The 16,129-nt window shown below is 51.9% G+C and overlaps 1 protein-coding gene across 4 annotated transcripts in view; it reads right to left on the bottom strand.

Moving 5' to 3' along the window:
* The window catches only part of wnk3 (WNK lysine deficient protein kinase 3), an 83,752-nt gene that overhangs the window by 21,704 nt on the left and 45,919 nt on the right, over positions 1 to 16,129 (bottom strand). For 2 of the 4 annotated variants that reach the window (XM_069183531.1, XM_069183525.1), the window contains exons 7-16: positions 15,161 to 15,380; positions 14,034 to 14,364; positions 12,026 to 12,222; positions 9,300 to 9,425; positions 8,396 to 8,599; positions 4,217 to 7,288; positions 3,821 to 3,900; positions 2,794 to 2,923; positions 2,012 to 2,128; positions 850 to 981 (exon numbers count right to left, since the gene is read on the bottom strand). In XM_069183531.1, coding sequence (XP_069039632.1) covers positions 850 to 981; positions 2,012 to 2,128; positions 2,794 to 2,923; positions 3,821 to 3,900; positions 4,217 to 7,288; positions 8,396 to 8,599; positions 9,300 to 9,425; positions 12,026 to 12,222; positions 14,034 to 14,364; positions 15,161 to 15,380 — 4,609 coding nt within the window. The remainder of the gene's footprint in view (positions 1 to 849; positions 982 to 2,011; positions 2,129 to 2,793; positions 2,924 to 3,820; positions 3,901 to 4,216; positions 7,289 to 8,395; positions 8,600 to 9,299; positions 9,426 to 12,025; positions 12,223 to 14,033; positions 14,365 to 15,160; positions 15,381 to 16,129) is intronic. The other 2 variants (XM_069183534.1, XM_069183537.1) reach the window with 2 other exon arrangements.

Below are 16,129 nucleotides of genomic sequence, written 5' to 3' on the forward strand. Positions count from 1 at the left end.
AAAAAGTTTAGATGTAAATGTCTTTAGATGACTGTTTTAAGCTTGAATGATGGGTTACGTGACAGGACTCCTCTGCTTTAGAACAACAGTCTACCCCTGTTTTGAAAATTATTTTTCTTGTCGTCTTTAGGTTAAAACAACAGTGAATTCTGCTACACATGTGAGTTGAGTACATTTAAATATCAGGGAAGCTGCTGCTGAGCTGACAGTACACAAATGCTGCCTTCTAGACTCTACTTCTACCACTTTTAACAATTACAGTATTAACAAGCAGACAGAATCTCCTCAACCACACAGCTCCTTCGAATAACGGTGGTAAAATATAAGTAAATAGATGTAACGAAATCCATCTATCCCTCATCAGGAAGCCACTTCTTTCTGGTACGGGTCATGAAAACCTGCAGCTGAGCCTGGACACACAGGGCTTAGGTCTGGACTGTACCATCGGTGGGTCACCACATCACTGCAGGGCACACTCCCTGGCACTGGGGCAACTTAGAGACACCAATTAGCCATAGAGCATCAGTGAGGAACAAAACTGTCCACCTGGAAGAAACCAATGTGAACATTGGGAACATGCAAACTCCACACAGAAGGATCCAGTTCCAGATTCAAACCCTGGACCCAGGAGCTGTGAGTCAACAGCACTAACTGCCTCATGCCAATGGGTTTCCTTAAATAGAAAACACTTTCATTATCAGCTACACAGCTTTTCATTATCTCAACACATATGTAATAAAGGCCACTGCCAGTGAAGATCTGTTTATTTTGTGAGAGTTTCCGACTAACAAGAGTGCACACTCTGGTGAGGTGTGGGTGGTGTTCAATGCCTTCTCCCTTCGGTCTAACCTGGCTGCTGCTGTCCCCCTCTCCCACCAGAGGGCAGCGTGAGCGCAGGATCTCCAGTGCTTTGCTCACAATGGCCCTGAGCTCCTCCACAAACTTCTCCCTCTCCAGGTCCAGCACAAAGTCTTCCTCCACCTGGAAACACAGCACTCAGCATTGATAACACATATGCACCGACATGCTGTATACTGTTACTTCAAGCGGAGTCTACATGAATGAATAACATACAGAGAAGCATAGACAGAATAGAGAGCAGTCAACAAACCCCTTTCCTCTAGAGGGATTTAAAATCTGAAGTAAAATATATCGTATGGCATACAGGACACATACGGTGCAAAAGACATGAGGCAAGATTTTTCAGCAGCAAAGAGATGTGCTCTTGATTTAGTGTGGGTTTATTCTGAAAAGTGTGTCACCAACTGTAGTTTTGGCAGGGCTGGTTCAAGCAGCACACTAAAAACAAATCACAATACTAACTTCTCCACGTGTTAATGGTATAGATAAAAGTTGTGACTGAAGCCTGATCTTCTCCTTAATCTTGGGTGTGAATTTGGCAGGGCTCAGATTGGGGCGAGCCATCGATGCAATGACAAATCAAGCAAGGAGCAGGTGCCCTCAGCACCCTCTGCTGGTAAGAGGTGGGAACACACAGTAAACAGAACCTATAATGCAGTACTGTCCTCGAACACCAGCACAGAGCTTAATAATAATAATAATTGCTTACACTTATATAGCGCTTTTCTGGACACTCCACTCAAAGCGCTTTACAGGTAATGGGGATCCCCTCCACCACCACCAATGAGCTTAGTTGACGCACAAATCGAGCTACTCTTAAAAACATATTTGCGGTGTTTAATCAAAGATGGAATACCCTAAAAGTGAAAGAAGCTGAATCAACTCAAAACTGTGCCCTTTAGCATCATTAAATTAGAATTCAAAGGCACAATTTCATATCTTGAAAGTCTGAAGAAGTCAGGAAAAAAAACACTAATCCCATCTCATTCACACCTGCCATATTGATGAGAACCTGCCTGGAAATCCCTGACAAATTTCTGCAGCAAGCAAGCACCCTGTGAATCATGCACAGCTCATTAAGAGGCCAATCTTCAGATGCTCTGATAAGACTGCGCTCCGCCGTGTGGCGGCCGTCCGCGCTGCCCCTCACCATGTAGTCTGCGATGTCTTCAGGCGCATCGCCCTCTGTGTCAAACTTGAACGTCACCATCTTGTTGTTGTGAGTCTCCAGCTGACACTCCACCATGTTGTCTCCGCTGGAGGACACCTGAGAGTGAGAGTGTGTGGTCCAGTGAGAGGGAGGAGCAGATACAGAGAGAACGGGGTACAGAGAGAGGAACAGATACAGAGAGACAGGGGTCCAGTGAGAGGGAGGAGGAGATACAGAAAGAGCAGAGATACAGAGAGAGGAACAGATACAGAGAGAAAGGGGTACAGAGAGAGGGAGGAGGAGATACAGAAAGAGCAGAGATACAGAGAGAACGGGGTGCAGAGAGAGGAACAGATACAGAGAGAAAGGGGTACAGAGAGAGGGAGGAGGAGATACAGAGAACAGAGATACAGTGAGAGGAACAGATACAGAGAGAAAGGGGTACAGAGACAACGGGGGTACAGGGAGGGAGTTGATATAGAGATACAAAATGTGGGCAGAGAGGAAGAGAGAGAGAGGAAAAGGGAGAGAAAGATATTGTTGAAACACCACTCTTGTTGCCAGGTGTTGTCGGTCTTGGCGATTTAATTTCAGCCTTCGAGAAGGCAGTAGGTTTGAAGCCTTGTAGCATACACACCCTGCTTTGTGTCTTTTCAGTGAAAGCACAGAACAAGCCTTAACACAATACACACGCATCCGCCCAGGAGGCCGAAAACACTACGAATCCAGGCAACGCCAAGGACAAAGCTGGGGCCGGGCCTGGAGAGCCGCGGGGGCCTGACCTGCAGCATGAACAGCTGGAAGCGGGTGGCTTTTTCTGTCCGCTGGCAGGACGAGCGTCGCTGGGATTTCAGTTTCTCAAGCTTCCCATTGGTCGCCAAGCTCCCCTCCTCCCCATTTCCTGGAGCAGCACTGGGACACACAGAAAGAGGAATTGGAACCGGGCTGCTATTCGTCCACTCTCCCCCCCCAGCATAAAAAATGGAGGTGCAGGCAGGACCACCACTGTTCTTTACGGCTTTGCACCTGTGTGATACAACCTGAGATTAAACAATTTCAATACTTAACAAAATGGGTTTCACAGTTTTCCACTACCCATCTAACTCATTTACTCGGATTCGGATTAAGATTCCGAGATATTTCATTCCAATTCCGGCTGTGGCCACACATCCTCCCTGCCCGGACCAGTGGTGGTACAGCCAAGCAGGTTCTGCCCCTGGGGTCTGAGAGGAAGGTGCTTCCTTTGTGCTTTGTGCTTTACTCTTACAGTTTTACAGTGACTCCCTTGCTCTTTCACTCTAACAGGGCTGTGTGACAACAATAGTTCTACACCACCTCTCGTCTACGAACTGTGGTGTGCTCATGAAGGCTACGGAAGAGCTCATCGGCCAACGACATCAGCAGTTGTTTTTGCTAACGTGGATGAAACAACAGTACAGGCAAGGCCTCCCGTTCACGGTCCAAAACTTTTCATTTGCTCAAACAACACATTTGCAAAACTACAATTTAGTCAAATCGAAACATGTTTCATGTTAAACCTGCTTAATATCTCATTGATTATTTTTTCTTTGTTTTTGAAAGAGAACACACTATGTTAAAAAACCTCAAAAGACAGAAACCTCAGAATCGCCTCCTCCCCTCATTCCCTGAGCATGGGGTTTTGCAGTCCCCGTAAACTCTCAAGTCTCTATGTTGTTTTAGGCATTCGGTCGGTCTTTAAACCAACTCCTAGTTATGTTTCTTTACCTCTCTTTTTGGAGTGAGTGGTACCCTCAGGAGGTTAAAGGATAGCAGAAGGCGTTAAGTTACCTGGGCGTGGTCTCTGGTTTCACTGGCTGGGCTGGCTGGACCGGCTCACCACCCAGGATGCCAGGGGCGTCCTGCTGGCCCTACAGGACCAACACAAACAGAAATCAGCGCCGGAATACAGCAGAGGTCTTCAGGGTTTTTAAAGACACTGCAGTCTAGTGTTCTCCTGTTACCCCATGCAATCCCTAAGGTGTACTGAAAGGTGTTGCCCCCTCCCACACTAAAAACACCCCGACAGGGAAGGCGTTTATTCGACACTTGTCCATCTCCTGTTTCTGACATGCTGATGTGACTGAGAGTGCAGAGCCACCGTGTCAGAAGGGGGGGAGGGCTTGTCCCTTCCTGCCCCGTTCTGTGCGTGCGTGCCTGACCGACCAGGGGTCGCGTGCGCTGTACCTGGGGCGGGATCAGTGGGTCAGCGGCCGGCGCTGGGGGAGGGAGCGGCGGCTGGCTGTTAGCAGTCGAAGCAGGGTGAGGCGCTGAGCACTGGGGCAGGGTCTCTGCGGCGGCTGCATTCTCCGAGGGCACCGGCTCCGCGGCGGCGGCCTGAGCAGGAGCACCCGGGGAATGCCCAGGGGCCGGCAGGAGGACGCTGCCCCCTACAGGCTGCAGGAGGCCGGAGGAGGAAGAGGAGGAGGGAGGGTAGCTGGGGTAGGACTGCGAGGGGCCGGGAGGTGGCTTTTGGTGACCGAGGAGAGCAGGCTGCGGCTGCGGAGGCCCGCCAGTCGTTGCTCCCTGGGTCTCGGGGAGGTGGTGCTGGTCTAGGGACGCCCAGCCGGCCGGGCCCGAGGTCTGAGCCACGGCCTGGGCCTGGGCTTGTGCTGGCAGACCAGGCTGCTGGTGCTGAAAGTCTAAGAAACCGTGCGACTGCTGCAGTGAAGATGGGGGAGGGGCTGCCAACACCTGGCTGTACAGTAAAGGCGGCACGGCCTGCTGCTGCACCGGGGCCTGCTGCTGGGGTATCTGAGCTTGCGGTGCTTGCAGGGTGGATGCTTGAGGCTGCTTCACTATTTGACTGTGCTCTTGGGGGGTCAGTCCCACCTGTGGAGGTATCTGAGTGTGCTGCTCAGCCGCTTGGCCCTGTAGATGGTGCTGCTGAGCAAGGAGCTCCTGTTGTCTTAACAAGTCCAGTTTCTGTTGGTGCTGCTGTAGCTGCGAGAGCTCGTGTTGCTGTGGGAGGTGACATACTGCCTCTGGCGGAGCTGACTGCTGTTGTGGTGGTTGCCATAGATGCTGTACGGACTGCTGCTGCTGCTGCTGCTGCAACAGCTGCTGCTGGGCTAGCTGCTGCATTGGCTGCGCTAACTGCTGGGTGGCTTGTTGCTGCTGTGGGACCTGTTGTTCCTGGGCAACAGGTTGATGTTGCTGGGCAAAAGGCTGATGCTGCTGTGCTGCTGGCGGTGGTCCCTGCTGCTCTGGAATGTGCGGTTGTGCAGGTTGTCGCGGCTGTAAGGCCTCTGGCTTGTTGAAAGCCGCCTGGGGGTGTGGCAGCTGTGGCTCACTCTGGATCTGGGAGTGCTGCTGGAACGGCGCAGCCGGGTGAGCATGGGGTTCAGCTATGCATGGGGCGTGGGGTGCCGGCTGCGCAACGTGGGCAAGAGGCTGAGATGGTCGTCTCTGTTGCTGCAAGTGCGCCTGAGCCTGCGCGGCAATTTGGCCTGACTGTACAACTGGCGGGGGTGGCGTTTCGTGTTGCGTCGCCACCTGGGTTCCAGCCGGGGCTTGGGGGAGCCTCTGTGGCAGCTGGGGCAGAGGCTGTGCTTGCTGGACCGCCGCCTGCACGTGTCCTTGTGTCTGAACCCCTGCCAGCTGCTGCTGCGCCTGCCCCTGCGCCTGCCCCAGCAGTGTCGCCCCCTGCTGCCCGGGCTGCACCCCTGGGGCCGGGGACGGGGGGGGCTGCACCCCCCGTTGGACCTGCCCCTGCAGTAAAGCCTGCTGCTGCATCTGCATCTGAACCTGGAGAGGCGGCTGCTGCTGCTGCGATGCCTGGGGCGCCGGGCCCTGCGTCTGAATCTGGTAGTGCTGGGCCAGCTGCTGATGTTGCGAGACAGCCTGCGAAGGCTCGGGTGGCGCCTTCTGCGGTGGCAACTGGACTGGCTGCGGCCCTGGATGAGCCACGCCGGGGGGCTGAGATTGCTGCTGAGGGACGGGGGGGGGATACACCGTCTGCTGGCTGTCTGGCAGGGGCCGGGCCTGCAGCTGCGGACAGAGCTGGGGCGGCTGGGGTTGCGCTGAGGGGGCCAGGGAAGGGGGCAGGTAGAACTGCTGCTGCAAAGCCTGCTGGCTGGCCTGTGCCGGGTGAGAGGGGGCCGGCTGCTGCTCAGGCAGCTGCAGGGGGAGCTGCGGCTGCTGGGGCTGAGGCTGGAAGGCGAGCTGCTGGTTCTGCTGCTGGATAAGATAGAGCTGCTCCGACCGGAACTGGGCCTGCATCTGAGCCTGGGCCTGGGGCTGAAGCTGCGGGTACTGAGCGTCCACACCGGAAGGCGCCGGAAACGCTCTCTGCTGCTGCAGCAGAGCCTGCTGCTGCAGGAAGGCGTCCTGGAGGGAGCGCCCCTGCGTCTCGGTGGAGCCCTGGGCCTGAAGGGAGGCCCGGTGCTTCTCCGCCTGGAGGGCCGGAGCCCGGGGCTCGGCCGGAGCGTGGGTCTGCAGCAGGGCCTGGGGAGCCGGCGGCGCGGCGAGCTGCGGGTGCTGCCCCAGGAAGGCCCCGGGCTGCTGCTCCGCCTGCGCGGGCTGCTGCTCGTGGAGTAAACCTGCCTGCTGCTGCTCCATGAAGAACTGGCCCTGCGCCGGTGGAGGGCACGGCTGCGTGTGTCCAGGATCCGGCACAACGGACAGAGACTCCGCAGCAGCCACCGCTACCCCTCCCCGGCCCTGCAGGGGGAGCTGCTGCGCTGGCTGGGAAAGAAACGCTGGGTGGACGACCGAGGAAGGCGGGGGCTGGGATTCGGACAGGCCCGCCTGCGCCGGAGGGGGCTGGGGGGGAGGGAAGGCCTGGGCTGGCCTCAGCGCGGCCTGCTGGGGCTGCGGAGGGTGTTGGTGCAGCGAGTCTTGCTTCTGCAAGGGGGCGGCGGTGAGCTGGGGCGGGACCTGGGGCTGCGGCAGGGAGGATAGCACCTGCTGGCTGACCCCGCCTCCTCCTACCCCCCCAGCCTGGGGCAGGTAGGGCCCCCCGGGGTGGGAGTCTCGGGGCTCGCCCACTGAGAGCGGCGCGGCCAGGGGGGCGTTTGGGGCAGAAGCCTGCGGCGACACCGGGGGCTGGAAAGGCTGGGCGACAGGGAGGGACAGAGAGGGGGCAGTGGAGGTAGAGGCAGAGGAAGAGGAGGAGGAGGAGGATGAGGAGGAGGAGGGAGGGAGCGAGGCAACGATGCATGACTCCGAGACGCTTGACCCCCCTCCCACTGGCAGCTGGGTCAGGAGCTGTCCCTCTGCGCCATGAGACGGCCGCGTGGCATCGAGCTGCTGGAGGGGCTGATTAGAGAGGAGCGGATGGAGGGAGGGAGACAAGGAGCGGAAGAGAAAGAAAGAGCGAAGCATTGTTAGCGTGGGAGGAGTAGACTGAGTTGCCAGAGAGCGTCTGTGACAGTACAGGATGAATCATTCGCAAAACTAACATTCGTTTAGCCGAAATGAAAGGATTGATTTTCAACAGCTTTTTACACGAGCAAAACACCCTCAGTCCTCATTTTATGGCCATCGCTACAGACATTTAAAAATAATTTAAAATATAATGTTTTAAATAACGTTTACACCCCCCTATGTCCATTGTGCATAACTCAGACAGTCATCCTTTCCCGAGTATGAAATCTCACTGTTCCTGCTCATTAGTATTTACATTTAGGCTTACCGTATTCCCCCATTTAAACTTAATTTGGTTCATTCATTTATTTTATTATTCTGCCACATATTAAATTCCTATTACCTGCATTTTAATGGTGTGGAGGAAATAATATGTAATATTCTTTTCAGTGAGTTTCAGACTTCTAATGCATGAGTCAGACTAATGTATTAGTCTGACAGACTGGACCTCAGCATCAGCTGGACAGACAGAAAACTTCAGACGCACATAAGCAGTAGGCAAAACAGGCACAGAAACCCTGATACTTAAGACACTTTCAATAAAACAAACATACAGACAGAGAAGACACAGACAGGGACAGAGAGTGAGTCGTTGTTTGTTTTGCTATTTATAATTTTATTGCGTTTTACACCGATCTACAAACATGGAAAACAACGGACAGGATGAAACATAATACAAGGACAAAAGCAGAGAAACAACAACGTAACCGCACACTTAAACAATTATCCCCTACTTCAGGGGTAACGTGACAAGACTGTGCTCCAGGAGCTGTCAGACTGAGCGACAGGGAGAGACAGGTGTTGAAGAAGCAGAGAGAGACACAGCGGCAGACAGCAGTGGACTTTCAGACACACAGGAAAAGAGACCAGAAGATGAACAGTTTTGGAGAAAGGCAATCGGTGAGATGGAGTAAAGAGGTACAGAGATTCAGAGAGGTAAAGACAGGGAAAAGGCAGGCAGGGAAAGAGGAAGAGGGAGCCATCAGTGAAGGGGTTTACCTGTGAGAAGTGCTGCCCAGCTCCAGCTGAAACCTGGGGTCCTGCAACAGCCGGCTGAGGCAAACTCTGCACGGGGACAACTGTGGGCATCACGCTCGGCACAGTGGGCATGCTCTGCACGGCCGGGCTCTGACCCGCTGGCAGACCCACAGCTGGGCTCTGACCCATCGGCAGCATCTGAGGGTGGGACATGCTTCCTGTTCTCTGTAAAGCCCAGGAGGACAGGAAGATCAGAGAGGTCGCAGAGAGGAAGGGCTGTGTCACATTGCCAGGTGGTGACGGGTTGATGCTAACATGACATTACTGTTGCTAAACAGATCGCAGGCAGGTACCTGAAGTGGCAGCTTGATTGAAACTCCTGAATTCCCCTCACAAATCTGGAGACAAGCTGCATTTACCTGTCATTCTCCTCATCTTTTTACAATTGGGAGTTAGCCCTTATGAGGAACGGGACACTTCTGGGCCATGTGGCGAACCATATCTCCATGAGCAACTGTTATCTCCTCCCGAGCCCACCCAGCAGGCCAGCAGAAACGCGCGATGACACTGTCATGACAACTGAAGATCTGCGATGACGCGCATCCAAAGCTGTCACACCTCCTCGCGTTAAGCTCAAATGAGCTCTTCTGCTAATGGGAAATACCCATCGGAGTCTCTGACCAGGCAGAGCCCTGCCAACTTCATTCACCAGTGAAACAACCACAGAAGTGACACTGACAGGGAGTTTCACTGTCACTGTAAAATTTAAAAAAGTGTTTCTTTCCAGATTCATACTTCAAGATTTTGAAGGAAACACCCAGGGTTCCCCGAGAGCCGAAATGCAAAGGCTTCCCGTTATCCTGTCATGCTGATCTCACTGCTGGAGTGTGTCCCTGCCTGCTGCCCAGGAGGATGAGGGCCGTACCTGTGGCTGGGCTCCGGCCTGTATGGGCTGGTAGGACTGGGCAGGGAGCTGGGCTGCCAGTGGTGAAGCACTGGGCAAGGACTGCTGCTGAGGATGGTGCTGGGGGTATACTGGTCCAGGGGGGATCTGAGTAAAAAGGGACAGGAGAGACAGGGATGAGCCAGGGTACTCCTCAAGAACACTGGGACGAGCAGCACTTACCCACATTATCCTCCTGGGACCGGGCTTGTTAAGATTAGGGGTTAACCCATAGGAGACGCAGGATGCCTCTGAGTTACGTGCAGAAGACACTGCAGCAGCACAGCTGGTTTCAGGACCAGCTGGGGAGGGTGTCCACGTTTAAATAGCCCCCGCACATGCCTGCCATCTGTGTCTCCAGCTAACAGGGAGGGAGTGACAGAGCTGCGTACAGCGCCTTCCCCACCGGACATAATACACAACTAACAAAGCGCAGCCCAGAAGCATCCTGGAGCCTGGACATGGTTAAACCTCAGTAGGACACAATACAACAGTTTGTGGGACAGGCTACATGTATGAACACGTAACATGTAACTTCATATATGAACATGTAACAGTGTGGTACATACAGAGGGCAGTTACTAAACAGAAAACTTGGAAGACACTAGAGAGCTCCCCAGCGGACTGGAGCACTGGGAAAGGCCAAGTCCAGCTATTCACATACGAAAGGAATGAAGGGGGCACCACGTCTGAAAGCAACCACCACTGAAGAATGAGTTCTTTTCATACAAACACCTGAAAAATAGACTGAAGACTAGATTTTGTTTGGGGGACTATTCTGAGCTGGGCTTTGGGCCACATCCAGCGACAAGGCTAATTTGACATAACTGAAGCCCTTTGTGTTGTTTTGAGTGAATTAAAAAGGAATTAACCCTCACAATGAAGAGCGAACCAAGTGCCTGGTGTAGCACTGCTCCAAAGTACTGTGCCTGAACTCAGTGCAAGCCTTGTTAGTTCTCCATTAAGCATTTTCTAGCATTGCTTAAATGTTTTTTCTTTCCCCTCATGTATTTTTAATTCAGTGGGACAGAGAGGCTCCAGCCCAGTTCCATTAATGTGGCATTGTTCTCTACCTAAGAGTCTGACAAAACCCCGAGATTAAAACAAGAACCCTGCCACCAACCCAACAGGAGGCTGTCCAGGTTTGTGCCTACCACACTTCCAGCACTCTGCGACGCCTGCGTGCCTGCATTTTTACAGCCTGGTTCAGTGGTGCACAAACCTATCCAGATACGGGACTGCTACGTTTTTTTGCATCCACATTGCTTTGCATCTGGTGCTGTTTTGGAAGACTAGGGTGAAGAGGCAAGAGGCGAGCCGACTGAGGTCTGTCAGGCTAAAAGCCAAGTTAAGGAACTTGCTGAGGCGCAGTGCAATCGGGATAAAAGCATGGCAACGTGTTGGGAGGCATCGTGAACTGTGAGACAACGGCAAAGCGAACTCATGGTTCAGGCATTATTAACTGCAGAAAAACCTTGCATACTGACAGTGGTTACACTCTGTAAGAAGGAGCCTGCTGGTTTTAACAAGGCAGAGCTCTGTATCTTGTCCCCGCTGAGCTCATCTCTGATTCATGGCTCCTTATCCGTCGTCTTTTGCCTGATTCAGACGCTGTCAGCAGCGTAGGCAGCAGTAACAAACATTGCACGCACTTGAGTGCTCTTTATGTACAAAAAAGTGGTAAAACTGAAAAAATGCATGAGAAAAAATAATAAAGGCAAGACCAAGTACACACATGTACAGTCTGCCCTTTGCTTTCCTTATCAGTGTAAATAATGGCTTTTCTCACACGCCATGAATTAAAAAGTGCAAAGCAAACAGCGGCTTGGTCTCCTCACAGTCAATGCGATGTACACTTTCTCATCAAATACCTTTGTATATGGGTTATTAGTTTCTTATTTAAACAAAATAATAATAGTTAAATAAATATGGAAATATACCTGTGCAAATATATATCAGGCTACTATCAGTTCAATATTACCTAATGCAGATGTCTGATATCTGAACAGAGAAGGTGGAAGGCAGAGGGTAGGCAGACAGCTGTGGAGAAGACTGGGAAGGTACAGAGGCAAATAGTGAGAGAGAGGAAAGCAGAGGTGCAGAGACAGCTCAAGAGCCTTGAGATGTACATAGAGGTACAAAGTAACACAGCTATAGGGAGCTTTACCTGAGGCCTGCAAAGGTACAAGCAGTATGGTATAGAAATGTATTGGGAACTACAGAAGTACAGAAAGATAGAGAGATTCCCTGCTGAGGTGTCTGGGACCTTGGCGTCCACAGGTTGCAGCTGATCTATCAGTAAATTTAAACAAGCCATTACCTGAAGAAATAATTTGCAACTTTAACCTAATCAACTGTCTTCATTGTTGAGAGGAGAGGCTAGGAGGTTATAATAATAGTTGCTTACACTTATATAGCGCTTTTCTGGACACTCCACTCAAAGCGTTTTACAGTAATGGGGATCCCCTCCACCCCCACCACCATGTGTGCAACATCCATCCACCTGATGACAAAATCTTTACTGGAGCTCTGGAAGCTTGTCGGAGAGAGTCTAATAGGTCAGTGTCTCCTGAGCTTCTGACAGTTAATGGCTCAGTAACGTAACAGCTCAGAGAAAGCCAACTGCAAGACACGTGGCTCCTGGGGAGCAGGGCAGGAGGAGAGGCACGAGGGATGTAGTGTGCGACAAAGAAGGAGGGCTGACTCACGGAGGTGGCGTTCTGGTAGGCTGCAGCGTGCGCCTGCTGGTACTGCAGGTGCTGTTGGTGCAGTCCAGACTCCCCCTGCGACGGGGGCACTTGGTGCTGTCCACTGACCAGCGGTTCAGAACTCACGGCATAGCTCCTAGCCAGGGGGTCAGAGGTCGCCGCGGCTCCCCCACAGCTCTCCCCCGGTATCCCCTCCCCTAGGAAGCAAAAAAACACCAAGGCCTTTGTTTACACTGCAGGTTATTTATTACTCTCCCAGTGCCCATTCCTAGTCGAAAGGTGTGGCGAAAGGTCATTTCCGAGGCCAGATGAAGACATCATGGAAAGAGAAGCTAATGTCCCCGTATCGTATCCCCATTCCCGATCGGGCCTGCTCTCAGTTCAGTATCCTAAAGGATAAGAAGACATTGTCCTACAGAACTCTTTTATGCTGTTTTTTTAGAGAGTACAGTCAATGACACATATGACCTGAACTGCTTCGATTTATCAGTGCTTTCATTGCTTCTGTGTTATTTTGTTATGTCTTTTATTTTCTCCCTCTTCTTTTTGTTCAGTTCACTTATTTTTTCGTGTTTGAGATCTTTTTCCATGTGGCTGGCCGAACTTTGCTTTGACTGAACCTTCTGTGAAAGATGCTATAGAAAAATATTGATTGATAACTCAGTGCAACTCAGAAGCGATAAGCATGACTATTTGGCGGTGCGGTGGCTCTGTGGCTATGGATCTGTGGCTGGGAGGTTGCCGGTTCGTATCCCGCGGCCGGCAGAGGAATCCTACTCTGTTGGGCCCCCGAGCAAGGCCCTTAACCCCAACTGCTCCAGGGGCGCCGTATAAACGGCTGACCCTGCGCTCTGACCCCCAGCTTCTCTCCCTGTCTGTGTGTCTCCTGGAGAGCAAGCTGGGGTCTGTGAAAAGACATATTCGGAATACAAGAAATTGTATATGGCCAATAAAGTGATCTTATTATTCTATATTCATAATAGTTTGATTCTCTGTGGTGAATAAGGTGGCGAAAAGAATGGAGATTATATTAATAAAATAGCACTTTTCACTGGTGGGTTGTCACACATTTTCTCTGACTGAACATGCCACCTTATTTTGGGAGGGCATCTCCATTGTTAGCTATGTCTGTCGGCCTCCAGGCTGCAGCACAATTAGATTTAGCCTGAAATGGCTGAAAATCATTCAGACACAACCCGGGACTCTGCTTTAAACCAGTACTGGTAGTGCAACATTACAGACGAGAACAGGGAAGAGTCTGATTACATCACCACTTTGACGTAAGTGAATTCATGCAGCTTCCTTTGTCTCCAAATTACTTTAACATTCTTAGTATTTTATAGCTTTGCATTTCACAGATGTGAAATTTAAATTAAAAAGCAAACCAACACGTAATAAGAAAACAAACACGACAAACACCATAGATTGGTGCACACAAAGTTACATTGGACTTTGCAACTACGTTTGCACATCTCCCTGGCAACAGAAGAGCTCAGCCTGCCTGGGTTTACTGCAGAGCAGAGGGACAGCATAATTAGAGCAATTTTGATGTCGCAAACAATGACATCATTGTGGACTTTAGCTCCAGTGGAGACTGTTGCCCTCGCTTTCCGAATGGAAAGTACATGCTTCAATCACCTCTCACACACTAAGTAAAAGGATCTTTTTAACTACAGCTCTGCGCAGCGCACACACTGACTTTTATTCCCACTTCCCTTTGATCTTTCCAGGAGTTTTTACAGTTTCCGAGTACATCTGGGAGACGATGCCAAGACCCTCGCGATTATCCTAGAGAACCGGCCCGCTCCACAGAACAGTCTGCTCCGGGGGCTGCTTGCAAGCGTTAACACTGCTGCCAAAAACAGTTTATGTTTGACTAGGAATGGGCACTGCACTGTAACTAGGCAGTGTTTCAAACAAACACCCCATCGGTAAAGTAGCTGTAGGACCTTTAAGGCAGTGCAGGCCAGCAGGGTGCCCTCGCGGCGGTGCTGTTTGTGGGCTGTACCTGCAGGGGGAGCTGCGGCTGGCAGGGAGGCCTGCTGGAGCTGCAGCTGGAGTTGCTGCAGCCTGACGTGCTGGTCCACCTCCGGCAGCTCCTCGGGCTCGGGGCCGCCCGGCACCCCTGCCAGCAGGCCGGCGGAGGAGAGGCCGCCGGGCTGGGAGGAGGAGGAGGAGGGCACGGCGCCCCCCAGGGACAGGGGCTGGGAGTCGCGCCTCTCCTCGTAGCCCCGCAGCAGCTGCCGCCGCTCGCGGGACTTCTTGATGAGCGTGACCCGGTCGCGGATGGACTTGCCCACCACCTTGGCGTCGCTCTCGTGAAAGAAGCCTGACTTCACCTGCCGGGAGAGAGAGAGAGAGAAGAACGTTTGAGTTAAAACCCAACAGCATTACAGCGCTGCTCTTACTGCTGCTGCTAATAATAATTACTCATTTATTCCTTTTTCCCTTATTCATTTGTTCTTTTTTTTAATTGTATAATGTTAGCTAGAGTGTTTTTATTCCTCCTTACTTCTGGTCTTTTCTGTTCTGTATTCACAACATGTATGGTCACTTGCTTTGTTAAGCGCCTATATAAAAATGAACTGAATTGAATAATGATGCAGGGGTTGCAGTTGTTGTGATCTCTGTTATTGGCACTGTTACACAGCTATTAAAGGACACGGCACAACACCACTACCACAGCTTTTACTTCTGCCCCCTTCAAACCTCCCCACAGGGTGCATTAACCCCATTCTCTCTCTCTCGCTCATCTGCTCTCTCTCTCACCCCACCCATCCATCCCTTTCCTAACCCGCTTATCCAGCCCAGAGCGGAGCCAGAGCCTTTCCTGGCAAGCAACCGGCTTGCTGGTCGGGACGCCAGTCCATCACAGGGAACACCCAGACACACACGCTCACACCAGAGCCACTTTTCCCAGAAGCCATCAAGTATGTCTGTGGACTGTGGGACGAAACCTGTCAGAGAGCTCCCAGAGGAAGCCCACGCTAACACGGGAAGAACATACGATCTCCACACGGGGAGCACCACAGCAATCGAACCCAGGGCCCCCAGCACTGCGAGGAAGCGATGCGCCGCCGTTCTCTCGCTCCGTCAGTCACAGTGAGCTACAGCACTGTTCACTCCCTCTCTCACCATCTCCAGGGCCACCTCCTCAGCCACGTCGTTCTCCAGGTCGTAGCTGAACTCAATGGCCTCGTTGTCCTTGTGCTTGCCCTTCAGTTTCTTGGGGTCCTCCACCCAGATCCTGAGGGCCAGGGACTCCTTCACCCCGTCGTCGTCCTCCGCCAGCTCCACCCGCACGCCCGTGTCCTCCCCAAAGAAGGCATGGGTCAGCAGGTCCTTTATAGACAGCCTGAGAGGAAAAGAGGCCGGGAGAGAGATGACTTCCCCAGAATAACAAATGGAATCCATCCCAGAATTCCTACACCTGCCCCAACCAGAACAGCTTCAGGTTATTCTGGGGGGAGGAAAACGCAACAGAGCTGTAGCCCCTGTATGTGATCTCCTGCCACGGCCTGAGGGACAGAGATCTCAGATGACAACAACTATAAGAGGAATGTTTTTGTTGTAATAGTCTGTACTTGCCCTGTAACTGCTATTGCTCAGGCAACACTCGTCATTAGCCACAGCAATGAAGCTCATTGGATTTGAGTTTGAGAGACAGAGAGGTAGAAATGGTGATAAGCAAGGCGAGAAAGAGAAAGAGGAACTTTGTTGTTATTCACATCAACTTTATTTGGTATTTAATGAAAATGCTTAGGGACTGGATTTAAGGGGGGTGAAAGAGTGGAACCGTAGACAGAGGAGACACTAATCACAGGAGTTGGAGAAGAGGGAAGAGTGAGAGAGAGGAGACATTTAACACAGTAATTAACACAGAGAGGGAGACAGTAAGATAAACAGAGGAAGGGTTGCTGGGATTGTGGGGGAGTTATTAGCAGATGTCCTGTAGGTAACGTGGTGAAACTGAGCACAAGCGAGGGGGAGGAAGGAGAACCAGAGACTCAGAAGAGAAATAGAAAGAAAGTGAAGAGAAGAAGCAGCAGAAGGGAGAGGAATATATACGAGGGACAGAAACGGAGCGAGAGGCCCTGCATTGCA

Source organism: Lepisosteus oculatus, chromosome 2, assembly GCF_040954835.1.
Source record: "Lepisosteus oculatus isolate fLepOcu1 chromosome 2, fLepOcu1.hap2, whole genome shotgun sequence".
In the NCBI taxonomy this organism is placed as follows: Eukaryota; Metazoa; Chordata; class Actinopteri; order Semionotiformes; family Lepisosteidae; genus Lepisosteus; species Lepisosteus oculatus.